The 20430-nt window shown below is 43.9% G+C and overlaps 3 protein-coding genes across 3 annotated transcripts in view; 2 read left to right on the top strand and 1 right to left on the bottom strand.

The window, feature by feature from the left end:
* The window catches only part of celsr3 (cadherin, EGF LAG seven-pass G-type receptor 3), a gene marked incomplete at both ends in the record, with an annotated part of 119486 nt that extends 116294 nt beyond the window's left edge, over positions 1-3192 (top strand). Inside the window, 3 exons of the mRNA XM_080496409.1 lie at positions 296-490; positions 1806-2865; positions 3165-3192. Of these exons, the coding sequence (XP_080352535.1) occupies positions 296-490; positions 1806-2865; positions 3165-3192 (1283 nt within the window). The remainder of the gene's footprint in view (positions 1-295; positions 491-1805; positions 2866-3164) is intronic.
* A 4523-nt stretch (positions 3193-7715) lies between these two features.
* fsbp (fibrinogen silencer binding protein) lies at positions 7716-12720 on the bottom strand. The gene is made up of 4 exons (XM_080495963.1): positions 12479-12720; positions 9807-9859; positions 9478-9634; positions 7716-8966 (listed from the first exon to the last, which is right to left on the bottom strand). The coding sequence occupies exons 1-4, from the start codon at positions 12681-12683 to the stop codon at positions 8623-8625; spliced, it is 759 nt and encodes a 252-aa protein (XP_080352089.1). The 5' UTR covers positions 12684-12720; the 3' UTR covers positions 7716-8622.
* A 538-nt stretch (positions 12721-13258) lies between these two features.
* Positions 13259-19890, top strand: wdr6 (WD repeat domain 6). The gene is made up of 7 exons (XM_080496457.1): positions 13259-13442; positions 13968-14108; positions 14556-16064; positions 16140-17247; positions 18263-18340; positions 18475-18591; positions 18802-19890. Exons 1-7 carry the CDS (start codon positions 13373-13375, stop codon positions 19778-19780), a joined length of 4002 nt encoding a protein of 1333 aa, XP_080352583.1. The 5' UTR covers positions 13259-13372; the 3' UTR covers positions 19781-19890.
* Positions 19891-20430: the final 540 nt, after the last annotated feature.

Below are 20430 nucleotides of genomic sequence, written 5' to 3'. Positions count from 1 at the left end.
TGTCTTAACATTTCTTGTGCACGTTACAACATGGGTTAGTAGGTTGTTCAGACACATGTTATACAGACACTTTAGATTTGCCTTTTATACATCTATACATCTTCCATTACTGGTCTTCACTGACTATCAGTTGCAGTAATTGTAGAATTGTTTCCATTCATTAAAACTACATTTTCCATCTTGCTGTCCTCGTCAATACTTAAAGATCTACGAGAGAACTTGTTGGGTGGGAAAGTTCTAAAGATCAATGATGAAGTAATGAGCAATCTTTTTTGTTGTTTCCACTGTGTGGTAGATCTGGATGGTAATGACCTTCTGTCCTACTGGCCAGCGTTGGAGGAGTGCGAGACACACACCCTGCAGAAGTGGGGATCAGAGCGCCCCCTGGGGGGAGATTATAGCAAAGACGCTGCCAACAACAACCAACAAGATGCAGCTCTCACCAGTGGAGACGAGAACGGGCTCGGGCAGACTCACAGGCACCGCAAGGGTGAGAAACACACAAGGACAAGTCAAGCACATGATGGGGTTTAACCAACACCGACACTCATAGAAGAAATGTATATTTTAACATATCTGGGTCTGAAGGTCTGACACAAAGCAATAGATACAATATGCAGAGGTGCAACAAAATGTATTATTTTAAGTAATTTGTCTCTGAAATCGTTGCATTTCATTCCAAAACTCAGTTGCACAGTATTGACTGTTATAAATCTATGATCGTCTTCATCATGTTGTCGAACGTCGTTCCGTCTGAGTGATGTCCCTCCATCGACAGTATTAAAGAGGAACATTTTGCCAAGAGGAAGATGGAGGAGGAGACGTTGGGTTCATCGGCTGAGTCAGCACAGAATCATGTAAAAGACAGCTCCTGAAAGTTTATCTGCTGAACTTGCAGTTTGTACACCGAGGTTAATTATTCACGTTCCTCCTCAAGGAGATATGAAGTACTCTGTCTTATATAATTTGAGGAATCAACACTAACATTGATGTTGTTATTCAGAAACTTTACTTTGCTGTACTGTTCTTGTACTAAAAGAAACGAGCTATGAGCTTAATATGCATTGCAGTCAATCCACTATCATACCAAACCTGGCCTTTCTCTTTGTAGCTATCACAGCTTCCAGTCTTCTTGAAAAGCTTTGTCAAAGATTTTGGAGTGTTTCTGTTTGTTACGAGTTTGTTACTCTGGCTGATCTGCAAAGTGGAGTTTGAGTATATCCTGGAGCAACCCCAGAATAAGCCTTGTGGCTCTAATGGATTAAGGATAACTTGAACGGCTTGAATCTCGCCTTGAAAGCACAGGTGACACCTTCATGTTCCCATACTTAGAATGCATTCATATTAAATCAGTATGGCCACATGTTCACTTGGAAGTACGGCAGGTCACCGAGTGCAGGTGTGCACAATAAAAAAAGATGTGAATCACTCTTGTAACCTATTAAAAAACCGCAATCATGATCTTGAATCTGCTCACAAAAAAAACATTTGAAGTGGTTAAAGACAGGAAATGCTATTTCTGGCTGAGTATATTAGGTACTCAGTTGTATGACTCATTTTCAAGTGTCCTGTAGACCTTCCTTACTTTATTTTACGTTATCGTTGGAGTTCTTCCTATTTTAGTTTTTCATCCACTTCTGTTCTCATGAACCTTCCTGTTCTCACCTTGCACCATCAGTTCTCTGGAGGACTGTATGTTGTCCTCTCCTGCCTCCTTCTCGCTTTTCTTTTTTCTTTCCTGAATCTTCTCTCTTCCTTTTCTGCCTTTCTATTGACTTCATATGTCCTTTCATCTCACCACTCAGGTATCCTGAAGAACCGCCTCGGCTGTCCACCGGCACTCCAGGGTCTTTCCACCGTGGGTCGGGTGCCAAGTGAGCTCAACTGGTACCGAACCTCCACTCTGGGCCACCGGGGCGTCCCTGCAGCCTCGTATGGTCGCATGTACTCTGCCACCGCTGGCGCGGGGGGAGGTTCTGGCTCTCTTTCCCAGCCGGCCTCGAGATACTCCTCCAGGGAGCACCTGGACACGCTCACCCGTCGGCAGCTGTCCAGGGATCCACTGGGAAGACAGACTGTGGGGGGGTCGAGGGACCGGCTGGACTCTCGGGGATCCAGGGACAACCTGGATCTCTTACCCAGGAGGAGAGAGATGGGGCTGGGACAGGGAGCGGGTCTCGGCGGCCTGGACCACCAGCGAGTCTCATCCTCCAGGGAAAACTTGACAGGATCCAGGGACAGACTGGACAACCACCACGCAACCAGCTTCCACGCCTCCAGAGAGGATCTAAGAGGAAGTGGGGCGGCTGGGATGGAGGGTTACCTCAGCGGGTCGAGGTCGCACTTGAATTCGTTGACTCGACGTCAGTCGTCATCCCGGGAGCACCTAGGAGGGGCGCTGATGAGCAGCAGGTCGAGGGAGCAGCTGGAGACCAACGGAGGGGGGGCCCAGGGCGCTCAGCCGTGTCGGGAGTGGCTGCGCACGCTGCCTCCCCGCCAGCCCTCGCACCCCGACCAGCCCCCGTCGTCCTCTCCTCCTCCCCCGATCTCCGAGGAGCCCCAGCAGGAGCAGCCACACGCTTCAGCCCACGCCAGAGGACGGCTGGACTCCGCACCTCCGTGTAGGTACCCCGGGCAGACTGTCCCTCAAGTGGCAGGGTCCAATCCAAGTGCCCTGGGCAGACAGCCATCCAGTGAACACCTGGATATTCTGTCCTCCATCCTGGCGTCTTTTAATTCCTCCGTCCTCACTCCTCCCCCTGCCGCCTCGAACCCTGGTCCTAACGGCTCGGTGCACGGACCCTCCCCCTCCCCACCCCAGTCTGCAACCTCCCACAGCATATCCGAAGTGTCCCCTGACTCAGAGTAAGTCCTTCTGTGGTTACAAATGTGTAGCAGGCACACTCCTCCTGGTCTGTTTTGCATGTATCTTAATTATTATCTTGCACGTTTGACTTGTTTTAGTCTTTTTATCTCGGCCTGCTCATGTCCACTTTTTAATTTTCATCCCTTTTCTCTATCCTCGCGTCTCGGTCTGTTGAGTTTTTTTTTTTTTTTGTAATCTGTTACTATTCTCATCTCTCTGTGTCCTTGTAACTTTGGGTGAATTTGAATTTGGAGTTATATCAACTAATTTATGCTTTATTTTCCCCTTTTCACTCTAGAGCCAACAGAAGTGAAGGACAGTCTTGATGACAGCCTCCATATCCCTTAATGCAATGCAACAGTGCTGGGGAAACAAGAGATTGACTCTAAGGTCCAGAACCACTGATACGTGCCTGGGACACTAAGGGACAGGATACAAATCAAAATATAGACAAAGGAAACATCCATCGGTTAAAAAAAAAAAAAATTCAGGGTAGGTGGAGCTGAATAAAATGAGTTTTTAAGAGTCTCCCTGCCCTCAATGCACTACCATGGTTCTTTGGATGACGAGTCAACCACCTCCACTACGTAAAAACTGTTACAAACTCGAACACAATGATAGCCTGAAGCAGATAAGTCAAAACAGAAAAAAAGAAGCAGCTGTAAATAACATTTTTATACATTTTGTATCTTTTTCATTGGAGATGAAGAAAAAATCTCATGTGATTTTTTTTTTTTTTTTTTTAATGCTTGTGTCTGTGTGCGGCTGTGAGTGAGGTTGGTGTGGGTGAAGTCTTGTCTGTTGCTGGGCAGGCGGGGAGAGAAATGTCCTTAACAAAAAAAAACAAAAGAAGGAAAGAAACCCCAGAATTTCTCCGTGGAAAAACCCTTTTTCCCTCAGAAACTCAACCCTCCCCCCACAACCATCAACTTATTGTATGACAACAGGGATCCGGCAATAGTATCTGATGAGATTATCGATAACCATGAGATGTGGTTGAAGGGAAAATATCAGTTATCAGAAAGTGATTGTAAATAGAGGAAGGGATTATTATAGAAGAAGAGATTTGGTGGAGGAAGCGGAGTGTGCAGAGGACTACTGCTTACAGGACGTCAGAAGCTCAGTCACACGTGACAGTTCCTTTGAGGGAGGTTGTGCTTTCTCGGTAGCCCGTTGTATATGAATGTGACCTCGTCATCTATCTGTGTATCTTTGTGCCTGGTGCTGTCTGAACCAGACTACTGTCAGTCCACTGATGTCAAGAGACCATATCTTAAGTGTTCTGGACACTTGGTGGGTGATATCTCTGTCAGCCTCTCAGCATGAGGCCGCCTCACACTCCTCTGGGGTCCCCCCCCCATTTTGCACTTTGATGCATCACGACTCAACCTGCCTCAAGGGATGCCGCAGGAGCAGCTGAAACTCTCCAACAAGCTTCCTGGAAACTTGTTCACTCAAGTTTGTCTCATGGAAGTTCAACCAAAGGGACCTAAAATCAGGAAACATCCTCCTTCTATAGACATTTGCCAGTTTTTCTGTGGTGATGATGATTCGTGCAGGGTTTTTTTTCCTCCATAATGGTGCCATGGAGAGAAGCCCGAAGTTAAAATGTGTTTTTATTAATGAGGCCTTAGATATTCGTTGCAAGGTAACCCACTGTGTTTGATGTTTTACTTGGCTGCATACAGTATAATGGAGTGGATTCTGACGAGGTGTATGGGATTAGAGTGGAGAATTGGAAAGATATGAATCACATCTTGGTGTTTTGAGCCATGAGACAGTAGACCTAAGCACATCTGCAACACATACAATGAACATTCACCATTTTTTTAAATTCAACTTGGAGGAACAGGTGATTTAAAATTACTTCAGATATCGATTTTTAAATGAAAAGAAATCACATTGAAGAGTGATTGGTTTATAATGGTCCCAATACAACACATTAATACAAAAAAACACACAAGAACTGAGACCTTGCAAGCTTTATACAATGATGGGGTGTCTTTCAAGATCTGGCAGAGCTTCTGCAGCAGCTCACAGAGGAGAGGAGAAGTCAGGTGCGTCAGTGCTAAAAGCCTCTAAGTGGTTTTGAGATAAAGGTCTTTGCATCAGAAGCTGGTCCGGTCTCACAGCTGCAGGAGTGAACCCAACAACACATGGACATTTACAAGAGGTGGACATGTTCCGCAATGACCCTAAATTCTACTGTGGGACGAGAGGATAGTGATCATTATTTGTTTGTTTACTTATAATTAACCAAAATGCAGTGATTTCTGATAACTGAAGGCAGATATTGGAACCGTCATATGCATGTCCTCGAGCAAACTGACAGTCAGTGTGAGACATGAACAACAGGAAGATGCAGCTCAGCAGAAAACAGAAGGTGCAAAACCAGGCGAGGTTGGGAGGAGGACTAATTGGCTTTGGCTACAAAAAAGAACCACATGAAGGAAGGCGTGGTCGGTACTCATGACAGAGAGAAAAAACACACAGACTCACACACACACATACAGCTAACGGACATATCGTCCTACTTTAACCGCTGCTCTATTTGTCCCTTGTCCTTGGGATGTGGCAGGAACACTTATCTGTGACAATGTTATTGCCAAAAAAAGTGCTCCTGCAGGGGAGTGCAACCCACCAAGCTGTTCATAAGCAGTTCCACATCAAAATAGACCCTATTTTTCTCTCCATTTCTTTTTTCACAAACCCTGTTAATTTTTATTTAAGTGTCGCCACCTTCCACAGACGTGAGATTCATTCTATTGATTGATATTTGAATAATGCAGTTATAATTTTGTATTATGTTTTTTCCCCCATGCTGAATGAGACTATTGAGTGTGATTTTTGTCCATTTTATTTTTCTTGTGCTGACATGCGATCTTTACAATGCTCTTTAATCTTTTACAGCAACGAGTTCCTAAATTAAGGAGATGAAAATGGACACTAGAAGATAAAAATATGTTTACAGATCAATATAAAGTTTCCTCCCATTTCAAATCTGCAAATCTGAAAGATAAAACCTGAAAACGTGAAACTAAAACTTATTTTTCAGATCTGTTTGTGAACATTTGCCTTCTTTGGAGACTGCATAAATTAAACATATCCTGATTCAAACTATCTGTTGCATCTCATATCAGACTATTATTTCTTAAACCTTTAGGGTAATCAAATCTGAATGATGGGAGTTTTATAAATGGACACAAAATCTAAAATGCTGCGATGGTCTCTGGAGTATTTTTCAAACAGTGTGGGTAAACAGATATGAAGAGGTAGAAGAGGAAAGGCGATGGGAGATTGTCTTTGTTAGATTGTGTGTTCATTATGGGACGCCCTCTGTCCTGCTGTCAGGATGGAAAACGCCTCTCCCCTGTTACTGCGGAAACAAGAGAACTGTTGGACATTAAAAAAAAAAAAGACCTATTCCTATAAGGCTGTGTGTTTCTATTTATTGAGTGTGTTGGAGCAAGAAAAACATTTTGATGCACAGGAACATATGTGTTGAGGTGTGAGCAGAGGGAACATATCCACTGAGGACGGAACATCCTGACTTGAAGTAGATTGAACCGTCCATTTGTCTGAACAGCTCAACGTGGATCTGGTTGTAAAAATCAGTGATGAAAGCCGAGGAGCCCAGTCGACTTTGTTATTGCCAACATTCTCAGGCTTTTTATCCTGGGGATACAAACCACTCTCGGCCCAACTGGGAGAATTAATCTCCTGACAGATCTGAGGCCAGCCTGGGGTCCCGTTCTAATTGGTCATGGCTTCATCAGAGGGTTTCCAGGAGTCCCTCTGATCAGGTGCCTGAACCATGTCAGCTGCTAGCGAAAGAGGAAAGTTGGTGATAATAGTTCACCCTGGATTGGCCAACCTACTCATCGTATCCCAAAGAGCACCGCTGTGGAAGAAAACTTCAGCTGCTTACATCTGCAATCTCATTATTTCAGTCGATCTGGACATGACTAAAGACTGGACTACTAAGTCAGTAGCCTGCGTTGTGTTGCAGATTAGTTTCTTTATCGCTAGAATCAAACACAGCGATTAAAATAAAATAACTGCTGCGACACCGATCTAAAAATCATTTCTCAGTCAGTCAGAAATAAGATGCTAACATACTTGAACTTCTCAACCTGGAAAAGAACCTGGAAATGTTACGTTAAAGTCCCCTTCCCTTGTCATGGCACAATACACGCTGCCCCCTCATGACATCAGCTGCAGGTTTTTAACTTCACCATGAAGGACAGAAGTAGAAGTGAAGGCACAACATTCCTAGATTACGGCATCCCGACTGAACGAGCCTGATTTAATGCTAAACTGCACACACACTCGCACTTCCAGAGACTGAGCATATCTGGCACACTTTCAGGAAATCGGAAAAGGGTGGATGGCAGTGAATACACGGACCCCTGCAGCAGAGATTGGCTCCTGGCACGTTCTCTGGAAATAGGATCTTTTTTCTTAAGTTGCTTTCTTGCCAAAAGTTAGATGGGAAGATCAGGACCTCATGTTGCTGTGCATGCAACCAGAGCCAAGAGGTAGTTGGCTTTCTTGGCAGCAGGAAACCAGCAATACACCCAGTAATTCCTCTAATTAGTCAATCCATTTCCCAAACTGTTTAGGTTGTTTCGCGTCGTCTCTAAACGCTACCGGGGGCCTTAACTACATTTTGGAGCTGGTTCCAGAAATCGAACAAGGCCTAAAAACTTAATAGGCACTCTGAAAACTCTTTTGGCAAAGTGCAGGTGCTTACGAACATCCACCCTTTCTTCGTATTTACATTTTTATTTTTCTGCATCCAACTTTGTACCAAAATGCACATTTATTTACAATTCACAAAGTTAAAACGTGTACTCACATCAGCATGCACTACAAAAACAGTCTTCGGATTGTCCATTTTGGAATGTCATTTTCTGCATGTGTAGGGTTTTATCTGTGATCTCAGTACATTCTTCATCGTAGCCTGCGACACGCTCTGAACCTCAGTACGGTATGTATGATCTTTTTTTTTTTTTTTTATTATTACCATGAAACTTGAAAAATACAGCAATTAAGATAACAGTCCATGCCCATGTGTTTTATGTTGCTGTTGTCAGAGGAACTGAAGTTAGGACGCAAACCTGCTACCCTCAGCCTGCTCCCTCCTGTAAATCCAGCATGGCACCTGTCCTCAGCCCAATTATGAAAAACAGTAACTGCACAATTTGAGCTGTGGGTAGTATACATAACTAAACAACAAACTTCCAAAACTCTACACTGAAGGAAAATCTGCCCCTCAATGACCAAAAATGGAAATATATATTTTCCCCATAGTGCATCTTTAAAGAAACGATTGCAGCTATGATATGGTAAACGGATCACCATATGACTGTTGTCATTCTAATTTCTGGCATTTTCAATTTGTGTAAGGTATTTCTATTTCATATCCTTCAAATGTACTTTTTATCCATGAGTAGTACATTTAACAGATTTTTTGTAAAGGCCATCTGTGAGAAAGGTCAGTCAGACAGGAAAGTCTGAACTGGGGCCGTTTGGAGAATAGTAACTTCCACTAAATGTAGTTTTAAAAAGTGCTCCTCAAGTACATCTGTGTACCGCATGTAATCTGCTTCCACCTTTAAATAATAAAACTATTATCGGAGTTAGATGCTCTCGTACCAAATCATTCAATACATCGTTTCCATTTTTGAAGTAATGTAAAAATGTAGAAAAACAGCAACAGTGTGAGGCATAATGACAAAACAATGAAATGCCGTTCAACCAGTGGGGTCGGCTGGTTTCTCCTCATCGTCGCTGCTGCTGGAGGAAGAAGGCACAGCCTCTCCCATCCTCCTCAGCTTGGCCTTGTAATAAGCCGCCTTCATCCTGAAGGCCTTCCTCTTCTGCAGGACCGCCCTCCGCTTCTCCCGGACCAGCTCCTGCTCCCACGCCAGCACCTTCATCCTGTTCTCCCACTCCAGGATCTTCATCTGTTGCTGCTGCTCCAGAGCCTCCACCCGCTGATGCTGCGCCAGCCTCAGCAGATCTGCGGAGTGTCGGCCGCCCTCCTCCACGTCAGCACCTGGCGGAGGGAGGCGCTGGCTGAGGAGACTGGAGGTGCCTGGAAGGTCAGAGATCAGAGAGGTCAGTGAGGCCGGGGGCTTGTTATGAAGTGGCAAGGTGTGAATTCACAGATGTACTTCACTAGTCCTCAGTATATCAATTAGGCTGCTTCGTCTCATTGAATATTCACAGAGCATTGTCCTGTTAATGAATATTCAACCTGAGTCACCTCGCTTTCCTTTTCTAACCTGTGCACACATCAGACGGTCTGTTTAGAGAGGCACAGCCTCGCTTCAAAAGCATAGTAATCTACTATATGGTGAACTTAACAGTATTTTCACTGCAAACAATTGCTTCTTCATTAGAGTGCCATTTTAATTGTAGTACAATACCACAGTCAGGGCAAACAAACAGCTCTGGATAACAGAAGGTTCCCTGTGCCTCAAATGTCAGAACAGCTTGAGAGTGTTTACGTGTGTGTGCGTGTGTGCGTGTGTGCGTGTGTGCGTGTGTGCGTGTGTGCGTGTGTGTGTGTGTGTGTGTGTGTGTGTGTGTGTGTGTGTGTGTACCTGGTGCTGTGAAGAAAGATGTATTAAAGCCCACATCCTGCAGCTCTGCATTGTGGGAGGTGAAGTTTGCAGTGGGACTGTGATGCAGGTCCGACCAGTCTCTGTCCAAGGCGTCACGCTGCAGGCAGATGGCCACTTGCTCCTTGCTGTCCTCCACCTACGAGAAAGGAGGGACATTTATTTATTAATTTATCCATCCATCCATCGAGCCGGGCTGCTTTCTGAATCTCAGCTGTGTTTTCAGTTCACCTTTAAGATGCCATGCTAATAAAAAAAAACAATGCATTGGAAGTAAATACAAAACAAAATCATAATTTTGAAACATTTACCTGGTTCTTGCTGCCATTCACCTGCCCAAGGGCATTTATCATCACTCCGCTGCCTGCCAATAAGAAAGAAAAAAGACACTCAGGGAGGGACTGGGGATTAAATATATATCTGGAAAGTTGACAAAGAGTGCCTCCCTCTGGTGGAAACTGGTACATAATCCCTCATAAAATGCCTGTAACCTTTATCACAACACACAATTATATTGAGGATCTTTATACCAGACATGCTGTAAATATAACAAATATTTTGCAACACACTGTCAACTTAATGACTGACTAAAATGTACAGTGAATCATAGTAAAGCATAAACAATCTATCTTCTCTCTCTTTTTATGTACCATTTAGTCACAGGAAGCTGGACCCGATCCCAACTGATGCACGCATTCATGGGCAATTTCAGTCACCAGTTAACCTCAAACACATTTAGGAACTGTGGATGAGTAGTGAAGAAACAAGACACACACATAAAAGAACGTGAAAACTCTATATAAATAGGCCCCCGAGCCAGAAGTCGATGGCGATGTTCACACTGAAAGACTCTACTCTCTACTTAAAATGTACACACCATATCACACATTTGAGCAATCACTAAGGTGATTTAATGAGAAATATGCTCAAATCGTTTTCATCACATAGTCACTATGTCCTTATAGAGAACTGGCAACTAGTGAATGGTGTCATTTGACCTAAAAAAAAAAAAAATGCTTCAAATAACAGAGCTGATTCAGGACTATAATAAAAACACCTTATAAAAATTGCACTGACCATGTATGTGACAGTTGAAGTTCTATGTTTGTTTCTATATTATATCACGCCAAACATGTGGACTGCATGGTCACACTGAATTAGGTAGAGTAGAGAGCTTTATTCCTCCCCCAGGGGGAAACACAAACTTACAACAGCTCAAGGTAAAAAGGTGCAGAACTTATAAAGTTAAGGAATTAAAATATGTAAACATATGTAAAAATCTAAACAAGAGCAAAAAAGAGCACAAAAAATAGAATATGTAAATATAAAAAAAAGAAAACAATCCAGTAAAAAAGAAAAATCCTCTAAAAAAGAGTAAATTGCCAGGATTGATATACACACAGTGTAGATAGGTAAAAGAGATGTACTCAGTGCAGATGTAAGCGGTACATGTAGGACATTTACAGTGAGTTGTTAAATATCCAAACAGTTGTTGGGATGAATGACTTCCGGTAGCGTTCTGTTAGGTTAGGTTTTAAATATCTTAAATTATGTAGTGTGAAAAGATGTTTGTAAGTATGTCAGAGGATTACACTGAATCACACTGTGATCCACCCTAAAACCTCATAGAGTCATTTGTTTCCAAACATTGTTCACATAGTATATATAATATATGCAATATATGTATCATTAGTGCTTATGCTTAGAATGTTAGTTATGTGCTTTTCATTTAAGATATCTGGTAAGACAAAATATGTAATCCGCAACTGTCATAACTTATGGGTTTACATTGAAGCCTTTTTATTACTTAGTTCTAAAACTGTGTGTTTTGATAAAAGTATACACAAACAATCAAAAGTTTTGGAACACTTTTTCAGTTATTTATTGTAATTCAAGTCATTCAAGTCTCATAAATAACTTGAAATGGTACAAAGGTAAGTGGTGAACTGCTGGAGGTTAAAAAAAAAAAAGGTAACATTATCCAAAGCTGAAAAATAAAGAATAACACTTCAGAGTTTCACAAAACGCCATTATTCAGGGGCTGGGAAGTCATTAATTCCAGCAGGTGCTCCAGTTTTCAGGATTACTAACAAACCCCTCTGTTTGCATGAAAGCAACGTTGGAACACACCCTTGTGAACCTCAGTTGAACAGTGTTGCATTGCAGAAAGTGGTGTGTTGCCGTGAAAATGGATTCTTCGACTGGATTCTACTGTCTTCATCATCTGTTGTCAAAAAGTGACAGGTTGGTCATGACCCAGCAATGCCAGCTGAGAAAAAGACACATCATCCACCACCACAGCATGACATTTCTGATGAAGACGGCAGAATGCAGTCCAAACATGTCAAAGGTATGATGGTATGTATAAACAAACTAAAGGAAAAATGAACTCAAGTGAAATATATGGCGGAGAAAGGGTGACGGTCTGAGGCTGTTTTGCTGGATCCAGATTCGGTGACTTAGTGAGAAGAACCCTGAACGAAGACGACTACCAGCATTCTGAAATACCACCTGGTATGATCCGAGCTGACAGGGGGTTCATCCTACAGCAAGATGATGAACCAAAACACAAGTGTAAGAGCCATAACAACATTAAGAAGAAAAGAAAACAACAAAGACAAGATGTTGAACTTGGAAACATGGAGTGGCCAGCAGTCTCCAGACCTAAACCCCATCGACCTGGTTTGGTATGAACTTGAAGATTTCCTCATTTACAAGGAATATTCGTAGTGGGTAACGGTCTCCCCCATATCCCCTGATGTCTTCTCCTTCTGCTGCGCCCCCCTAGAGGCGGATTCCCTCACACTTTTAAAAACACTGCTGCAGACCTATGGTGTTGTGGCCAAACGTCAACACGACAGTTGTACTGGTATAAACAATAAGAACGAGCTGAAGCGACCCGCCATGATGCCTGCTCATCAAGGGCACTCTGAGCTCTGGTTCGTGGTCCTGTTCCCCGCCTCTACCCAGCAGACCGACCCACCTTCCTGGAGCTTGCGGACGGCCGCTTTGTGGCCGGCTCCCCCTGCGTGGCTGGTGAGCGCAGCCTCGCCCATGGTCTGAAGTTTTATGGATTTTCCGCAGGCTCGACACCGGGCGAAGTGAATGTCCTGGGCGTCCTCAATCAGCCAGTCCTTGTAGATCTCCTTCGAGAGCCAGGACTCTTGAAATTTGCATTTTCCGGGCATAGTTAGCCATTAAAGTTAGCTGGACTGCTATCTTACGTTCATCCAGTTGCAGCCTTCACCGCCACTGCTGCTTGTGGCGTTCAAGTTTTCTGGAGATTTCCATTGTTTTCAAGTATGAACCTAAAACTTACAGTAGACGGTGCAGAAAAACAATCTTGCATCTGCTTGTCTTAGTAAATGATTAATGGAGAGCACTTATTTGCTTATTTATATCATGATAAACAGAAGTAAGCATTTAAAACAGATAGCAGTTTTAAAATAGAAACCCTGATTTTACCAATGACACTTAAACGCACCCAACTTCTATCGTCACCAATGAAATCACACAAGGCCGTCATGTGGTAGCCAATCAGTGTTCAGGAAGCCAGGCCTGTGTAGCGATTGGTTAAAAATAAAACTAAACCGGAAGACGGCATAACACATGGGTCGTGTCGTCCCCTCAAAATAACACAATAACGATTCATTACTGAATTCAAACACCTTTCAGCGTCGGCTTCAGCATCTGTGCAAGTAAACGCGCTATGACGTGGTTATTCTTGTCATAATTAGGCGTTACTTGGTTGCAATATGATATATATCTACTCTTAGATTGTCTTGCTAACAGAAGCTAATACTGACTCTTGAACTTTACATATTTCAGGCACTGTTTGAGAAATGTATCTTCAGTTAAAGCTGTGAATCTGTAAGAGATGGAGACAACCGCTCTTTTAGCTCCTGTCACGAGTTTGGAGTTCCTCCGAGATGAATTTCTACTCACAGGTAAACATTTATTCCTGTGACAACCCCCCCCCCCCCCCCCCCCCCCCCCCTGTTTACTTTACACTTTTTTTCTTCCTTTATAGTTTACTGACATCTCAGAAGTAGATTAGACTCATTATTGTGTCCAATAAAACCAAAACGTATGATGAGATAAATAGCACAGTTTGTAGTTGAAGTTAATCTATATCTTAAATATATTCAGAGAGAGCAGTAATACACAGAGGACTTGCTACCCCAATTCTGAGAAGTCAACCTTCAGAGAACATCTTCATGAAAAGAGACCCAAAGCATATGAGATATGCGTAACTTAGGTTATGTTGTGTATGGATTGTCTGCAAATTCTTTCTCTCAGTTAGGACACCAGTGGAACAAACTGCCTTTCAAGTGATAAACTATGTGTAATAGCTGAAATTGTAGACAAGACGTGAGACCAATTTGCATGGGATCTATATAGAACAGTGACAGTGCTAGATTTTTCTTTATCATCCTTATCAAGCACAACTGTAATATTTCTGTCCCTGGCAGGTGAAGGTCCTGTCTTATCGGTGTACGTCCTCCGTCCTCGTCCTAAAGCATTCATATCAGTGAGCATCCTCCAACGTCACAGAATCCACGGAATTCGACCGAGAAGCACTTGTTCTGCAGTCCACGGAGAAAAAAAACATGGTGAGTTGGATCTGCTTTGCACTGTTTTTTTTTAATCATCAGCTGTTGTATTTCAGCCAGTTTGAAAAATGTATTGAGGTAAAAAAAAATTATAAAAAAAAAAACACCCTGTGAGAAATATATCTGCCAGGATTTGTCTTTACTAAATGAGTTTTGATGTGCAATTTCAATTGAACTTGGATGATAACATCTTATCTCTGGGTGTAACGGAGAGCGACAGATCGGTTTGGTGTTGGTGATTAGTATTTACAAACAAGCACTCAATATATTTGTTATGTCTCTATATTAAAAGACCATATTCAGAAAGATTAACATGTCCTGTAGAGTTGAAATGTTTACCACATCATTCTACTCTGCTTTTTTTTTTACACTTGTCCATAATGTTTTAATTTGTTCAGATTTCTGTAATTGTTCACTCATACATTTTCAATTGTTTCTTCCCAGCAGCCAGTTGCACCACAGAGCCCATCTGTTATGATCTGGCAGTATTTGGAGCAAAGGCTGTGAGGCTGTTGAGGCTCCACAGGGACCCCCACAATGGGGAGCAGCTGCGCTTGGAGCTGCTCAGTCCCCTTATAGAGCTCCAGGACTGGGCCTTGGATGTCCGCTGGCTCTCTGGAGACCATCAACATCTCTGTGTGGCTGTTGCTCACAATAGTGCTCTGCTGCTAGATGTCAGTAAAGGACAGGCACTGATCCAGCGCTCCTGTCAGGAGGGATGTTTGCTGTACTCTGCCCTCCTCCTGACACATGAATGCTGGTCAGACACGGTCTTAATAGGAGGGACTGTTTTCAACCAGCTGGTTCTGTGGAGGCCTGGGGAAGGCAGTAGTAGCAAAGATAATCACAAAGCACCAGTTGAGCGGCGTCTGTTGGGCCACAGTGGCGTCATCTTCAGCATCTCTTACATCCCGGAGGGGGGATATCTGGCATCAGCCTCCGATGACCGCAGTGTGCGGGTGTGGGGTGTCGGTGCGTTAGGTGGTCCTGGAGGGAAATGTGGGGACTTGAACCCGGCTTGCTTAAGGGTCCTATATGGACATCAGGCCAGAGTGTTTTCAGTGCATCTCTCCCCAGGGAAAGTGTTCAGTGCTGGAGAAGACGGGGCCTGTATCATCTGGGACTGGGCGAGAGACGGTAAGGTTGTTTGCACATTGAAAGGACATCGAGCAGGGGGGGTTCGTGCACTGGCGGTCAGTGAAGGTGCAGGAGATGAGGAGAAATGGGTGGCTACAGGGGGGGCAGATGGAGGAGTGAGGCTGTGGAGAGTGAAAGGTGAAGAGAAGGATGAGAACATGAAGGAAGAAGTGACAGAGAAGCTGACTGACCTGAAGTTTCCCGGTGACGGCCTGCCTAAAGTAGTTTGTACAACAGGAGAAGAGGATGAACAAACGAGCTGGAGTCAGATTAAGTTTGTGGTTTGTACTGACAAAGGATTAGTTTACCAGTGCAGTCGTGGCATTTGGGAAGTAATCTGGCAAGGACCTCCAGAGTTTCAGTCGTACTGTGTGATGGAAACGGTAACAGTCGGTGTGAAACAGTCAGCCGTTAAACTTTGTTTGTGTGCTGTGGGAAACATCAGTGGGTCCCTACAGGTGTTTCCCACTTCTCATCCTCACTCTGGCATTTGTCTATCAGCGGGTTCAGGGAAGATCCATAGTCTCATTTGGCTAAAGGCAGAAGGTGACGTGTATTTGCTCGCGTCAGGTGCTGGAGGACTCGTCTATCGTTGGTTTGTGGAAGTTAATTTGAATGATAAAGGTTCTGTTGTCCTCGGTGCCAATCCTCTTCCTTGTTTCCTCCTTCCACCTTGTGCTAAACGCTGGCTTACAACAGCAGTGTGCCTTTGCTCCAGATCACAGCCAGTGCTTTGGGTGTGTGGAGACAGGAGGGGGTCCCTGATTATGTTCCAGGAGAGACGACAAACAAAGCAAAATGAAGTGCAGGAAGGGATGAGTAAGGTCCCGTTTACAGATAGAAAGCAACCGGCTCATGAAGAACATGGAACTCTGCTAAATGAAATCAGTGCAGATAAAAAACAGGGAACAATGGACATGAGAGAAAGCCCAGACCTAATCCTGGAGCCATTGAGCTGCTTGTTTGGGGTGCATGGAAAACAAGGTGTCACTTCAGTGTGTGAGTACAGAGGGCTGTTCTACAGCACAGGGAGGGACGGCTGCGTGAGAGTTTTCAGAGTACACTCAGGGAAACATACAGAGACTGGACGCAGTAGTACTGGACAGAGTGTCGAAAACACAGAAACGCTTCAGCTGGAAGTTCTCCGAGTGCAGCGGGCCTGCAAAGGTATGGAGTGGCTGGAGAGACTTTTAATTCTTGAATCAGAAACCAAAAATGAGCCTGGAGAGGGAAGTGAGACGGCGCAGCACGAGTTTTTGGAGGGAGAAAAACAAGAATTGGGATTTAGTTCAGAGATGGGAAGAGAAGCAAGATTTGTCATTGTTGGATTCCATGCAGTCCACTTTGTGGTCTGGGACCCTGTGAAGCAGGAGAGGCTGTTAACCGTGCCTTGTGGAGGAGGCCACCGCTCCTGGAGTCTCTGGCCGTCCTATAAAAGGGTTTGGCCTGGATATGGAGCTTTAGTCTTCATTAAGCAGGGTTCTGTTCTGGCATCTGAGCCCCCCAGAGAGGGGGTGGGTATGGTTGGAGGGTGGGGCCTGAGAGAGGGTGTCCATGGAAGGGGAATAGGGTGTGTATGCAGGTTAGGGAGGATTGTTTGTGCTGAAAACAATGGGGACGAACTGGAAGGAGAGGATAGGCAGTGGGAGATCGTAGTGACGGGGGGAGAGGACACGAGTTTATCAGTCCTCGCAGTGAATCCAATCACTGGCGGCATCAAAATCCTCTCCATCATTACCGACCACATCTCCAGCGTCCGCACTGTGACAGCGATAACCAGTCCAGAGGCAGGTCGAGGAGAACAGTTGCGGAGTCTCTCGGCCCTGCTCGTGTCTGCCGGCGGCCGGGCGCAAATACAGTGCTACCGGCTGCTGGTCGCCTGGGACAGGCAGCGACCGGCTCCGTCCTGTCAGGTGATCCAGGTCGGCAGTCACAGATTGGACGCAGAGTGGGAGAAGAGGCGGAACCGACACAAGACGGTGAAAATGGACCCAGAAACAAGGCGAGTACATCTTAACAGATTTAGAAAATGATATAGATGGAGAAAGGCAAAAGGTCGAGAGGCAATATGCATCTCAATAAAGAATGTAAGTCAGTGTATTAAGCACAATGTACTTTGAAAATAGTCTGTGTCAATGAAAAATTAACTCAGCAGGTAATAAAGTTTAAAATGACCCATGGTGATCTAGAAAAGTAGTGAGAAATGAAATTCCTCATAGGGCCTTTCATAAAAAAAAGTAGAACTACTGCAAAAACATCAGTGTGTTCGACTTCAATAGGCTGAATCTGAATGTATCTCTTATTAAAAATCTGTTTTTTGCGAAGGTCTTCATATTTATCTTGTATTTCTTTGCATGTGTTTCCTTATGATGGTGATTCAAACAGTAAAAAGGTGTGGCCACAAGCATGAACTACATGCAGTGGAAAAATAAAGCTGCTACCTTCAGATAAAACCAAGGTGGTTATATTGCATACATCATGTATTTGCACATTAATTTGTTTCCCAATTTCTCATTGACCTGTCAAGGTCTGGTCAAACCAAAGTATTGCACAACGGTTTGAGGATCAAGTCTTAACTGTTGACATTTTTTCTTGAGAAATGTTACTTTGTTTAAAGGCTCATTGACTTGTATCTTTTATATGATCTACTCTTGAAAGCATACCAGCTCACCAACACGGGTGCAAGAAAAGAGATTTCAACTGTTACCTGCCAGTAGATTATGTGATCTACGGGTCTGATTTGGCCTTCTTGAAACAACCAGAGTTGATATCCGTCAGCTGTGGTATTCAAATCAGCAAACTCCCCTGGATATTTTCGGTTTTCTGCCATGACTTCTCCTTCCTTTCTTCTTTCACCCTGGTGCTTCCCTTAGCGTTTATCATGCTTGGACATTCTTAAACTATATTACCGTTTGCAATTCTCTTAAGGTTTTGACCAAAAGTATCCTGGGTTGTTCAGTTTTCAGTTTAATATCTATTGGGTCTCACGTTCCCTTTGATTATTTGTGTCTTTTTAGGTACATGTCCATAACAGTACTGGATGTTAAGACTGACTGTGTGCTTGTAGCTTTGTCCTGCAGTGATGGAGCCGTTAGGTGAGTAATTGAGCTTAAAGATTTAGAGCAGAATTATAGATAAGCCTCATGATGCCGTACAGACATGATTTCATTATGCGTTTGTTTCACGTCCTACTTCTGCATTATTCACCTTTCATTACAATCTTTTCCAGATTGTTCTCCCTCAATGAAGGAAAAAGACACATCGATTTGTTGTGGGAGACATTTTACCACCAGCGCTGTGTGCTCAGTGTTGCCACCTGCAGCTTGGAGGATGACAAAGGCAAAGGGTAAGTTATGTTTTTTGTTGCTGGAAGATTGCAGCTTTTTTTGTGTAGAAACTCTTTAGTGGAGTAGAAGTTGGAATTGCAGTTTTATTTAATTATTTATATATTTTTTCAAATAAAAAAGTCAGATGTAATTTTCAAAGTATGAAGAAATCAGTGTGCAGAATGTTGTTGTTGTTGTTTTTTTTACCTCATCCACCGTGACTCTTGCAGGTATAAGCTGCTGTTCAGTGCTGCAACAGATGGAAATATTGCACTGTGGCATTTGACTGAAGCCTTATTGTCATCCACGGATAATGCAAGTGGTGCTGCAGCTCGGCCGACCCCCTGCCTGAACATTCCTGCCCACCAAAGCGGCGTCAACTCGTTGGCTGTTTGGGCCGAGAATCCAGGAAAGCAAGAGGGCGGTTGCCTGGTAACAGTTGCTAGCGGAGGAGATGACGGACAGCTGACTGTATCTACAGTCAGGGTGCAGTACCCTGATGATGTGAAGGTTGGGGGCAGCAGAGGGTTTTCTCAGACATCTGAGTGCCAGGTTTTGCACCAAGCACAGTTCCAACACACGAACCAGCTCCAGCTTAGTCTCCACTCTCAGACTCACGTCGAGCTGGCACACGCCGCTCCACTTACTGCCCTGAAGCGCCTGAGCTGTGGACTCGTGGTCTCCACTTCCTCGGATCAGAGGGTCTGCCTGTGGAAGGTCAGCAGTAATAGCGTGAGCCACAGTGAGGCGCTGTGCAGCCATGTTGCTGATGCTGCTGGACTTGCAGTGTGGGAAGGGGAGGAAGGAGAACAGACGCCAAGGAGAGGGGTGGAAGCAGAGGGTGAGACAACAGGCGACATCATCAGCCAAGAAACTGCTGATGAGGTCAAAGGTGAAGAACTCACGGAAACAGGAAGGGAGACAGGTGACCTAGTTTGGAGTACCAGTGATGTAAAAAGAGGTGAGATAAGGAATCTTACAGAGAACGACATCTTCGGTAAGACAAAGAGAAAAGTCTCCAGTAAGACATTTTCAGAAAGGGCAAAGTCAGGATGGGTGCTAGTCTGTGGTCAAGGCCTCCAGTTGCTACGAGTCAGAAGCCTAAAGAAGGATGCTGAGAGGTCGAGGGGGAATAGAGAAGAAGAAGTGACCCAGCTGGATAAGGTTACCCTCCAGGAAATGTCAGGACAAATTGAATCTAAAGAATGAAGAGGTCTTCATCACTTCCAAAGAACACACACTTTTATTTGAAAATCTTAAAAATGAATTGTAAAGCATTTGTACTTTTGTGAAATAAAGTTTATTTATTTGCCATGCTCCATTGTGAAGTATAGTGTGTTTTTGCTAATGCATTTTTTTTTTTCTGGGGGGGAAAAATGTATCTTGGTAAGTGATATCAAGTTATACCTGGACGGAACACCACCTAAAGTTTACTATATAAAATATTCTCATTCTAATGACACAAAAGTGCTCATCAAGGGAAAGTATGAACAATTTAATGGCAAAGAGATCATCAAAGCCATCTTCTAACTGCTCAAACCATCTGTGGTCTCTTTCAGTGAGTAATACCACGCTGCATAAAAATGTACAGTCAGGCTCTTCCCACCACGTACTCATCAAGCACAAGGTTATTAGTGTTGAAACTCCCTTTTATATACATATAAGTTAAGAGTGTCTACATGTTTGTCTCAAGATGAGGGTTTGTGCAACCATGCTCACTAAAAGTGTGCGACTTTGCAGACAAATGTTAAGTTAACAATACTGCTAACGGGGAAGGTTGACTGCACAATTATTGGCATGTTTGTGTGTGTCTAGCATGCTAATGTTGCCATGTCAGATGAAGTGTGAGATGATGAGCA

Source organism: Blennius ocellaris (assembly GCF_963422515.1).
Source record: "Blennius ocellaris genome assembly, chromosome: 5".
Lineage (NCBI taxonomy): Eukaryota > Metazoa > Chordata > Actinopteri > Blenniiformes > Blenniidae > Blennius > Blennius ocellaris.
The sequence above is the reverse complement of the archived record's forward strand: the minus strand, read 5'-3'. Positions and strand labels throughout refer to the sequence as shown.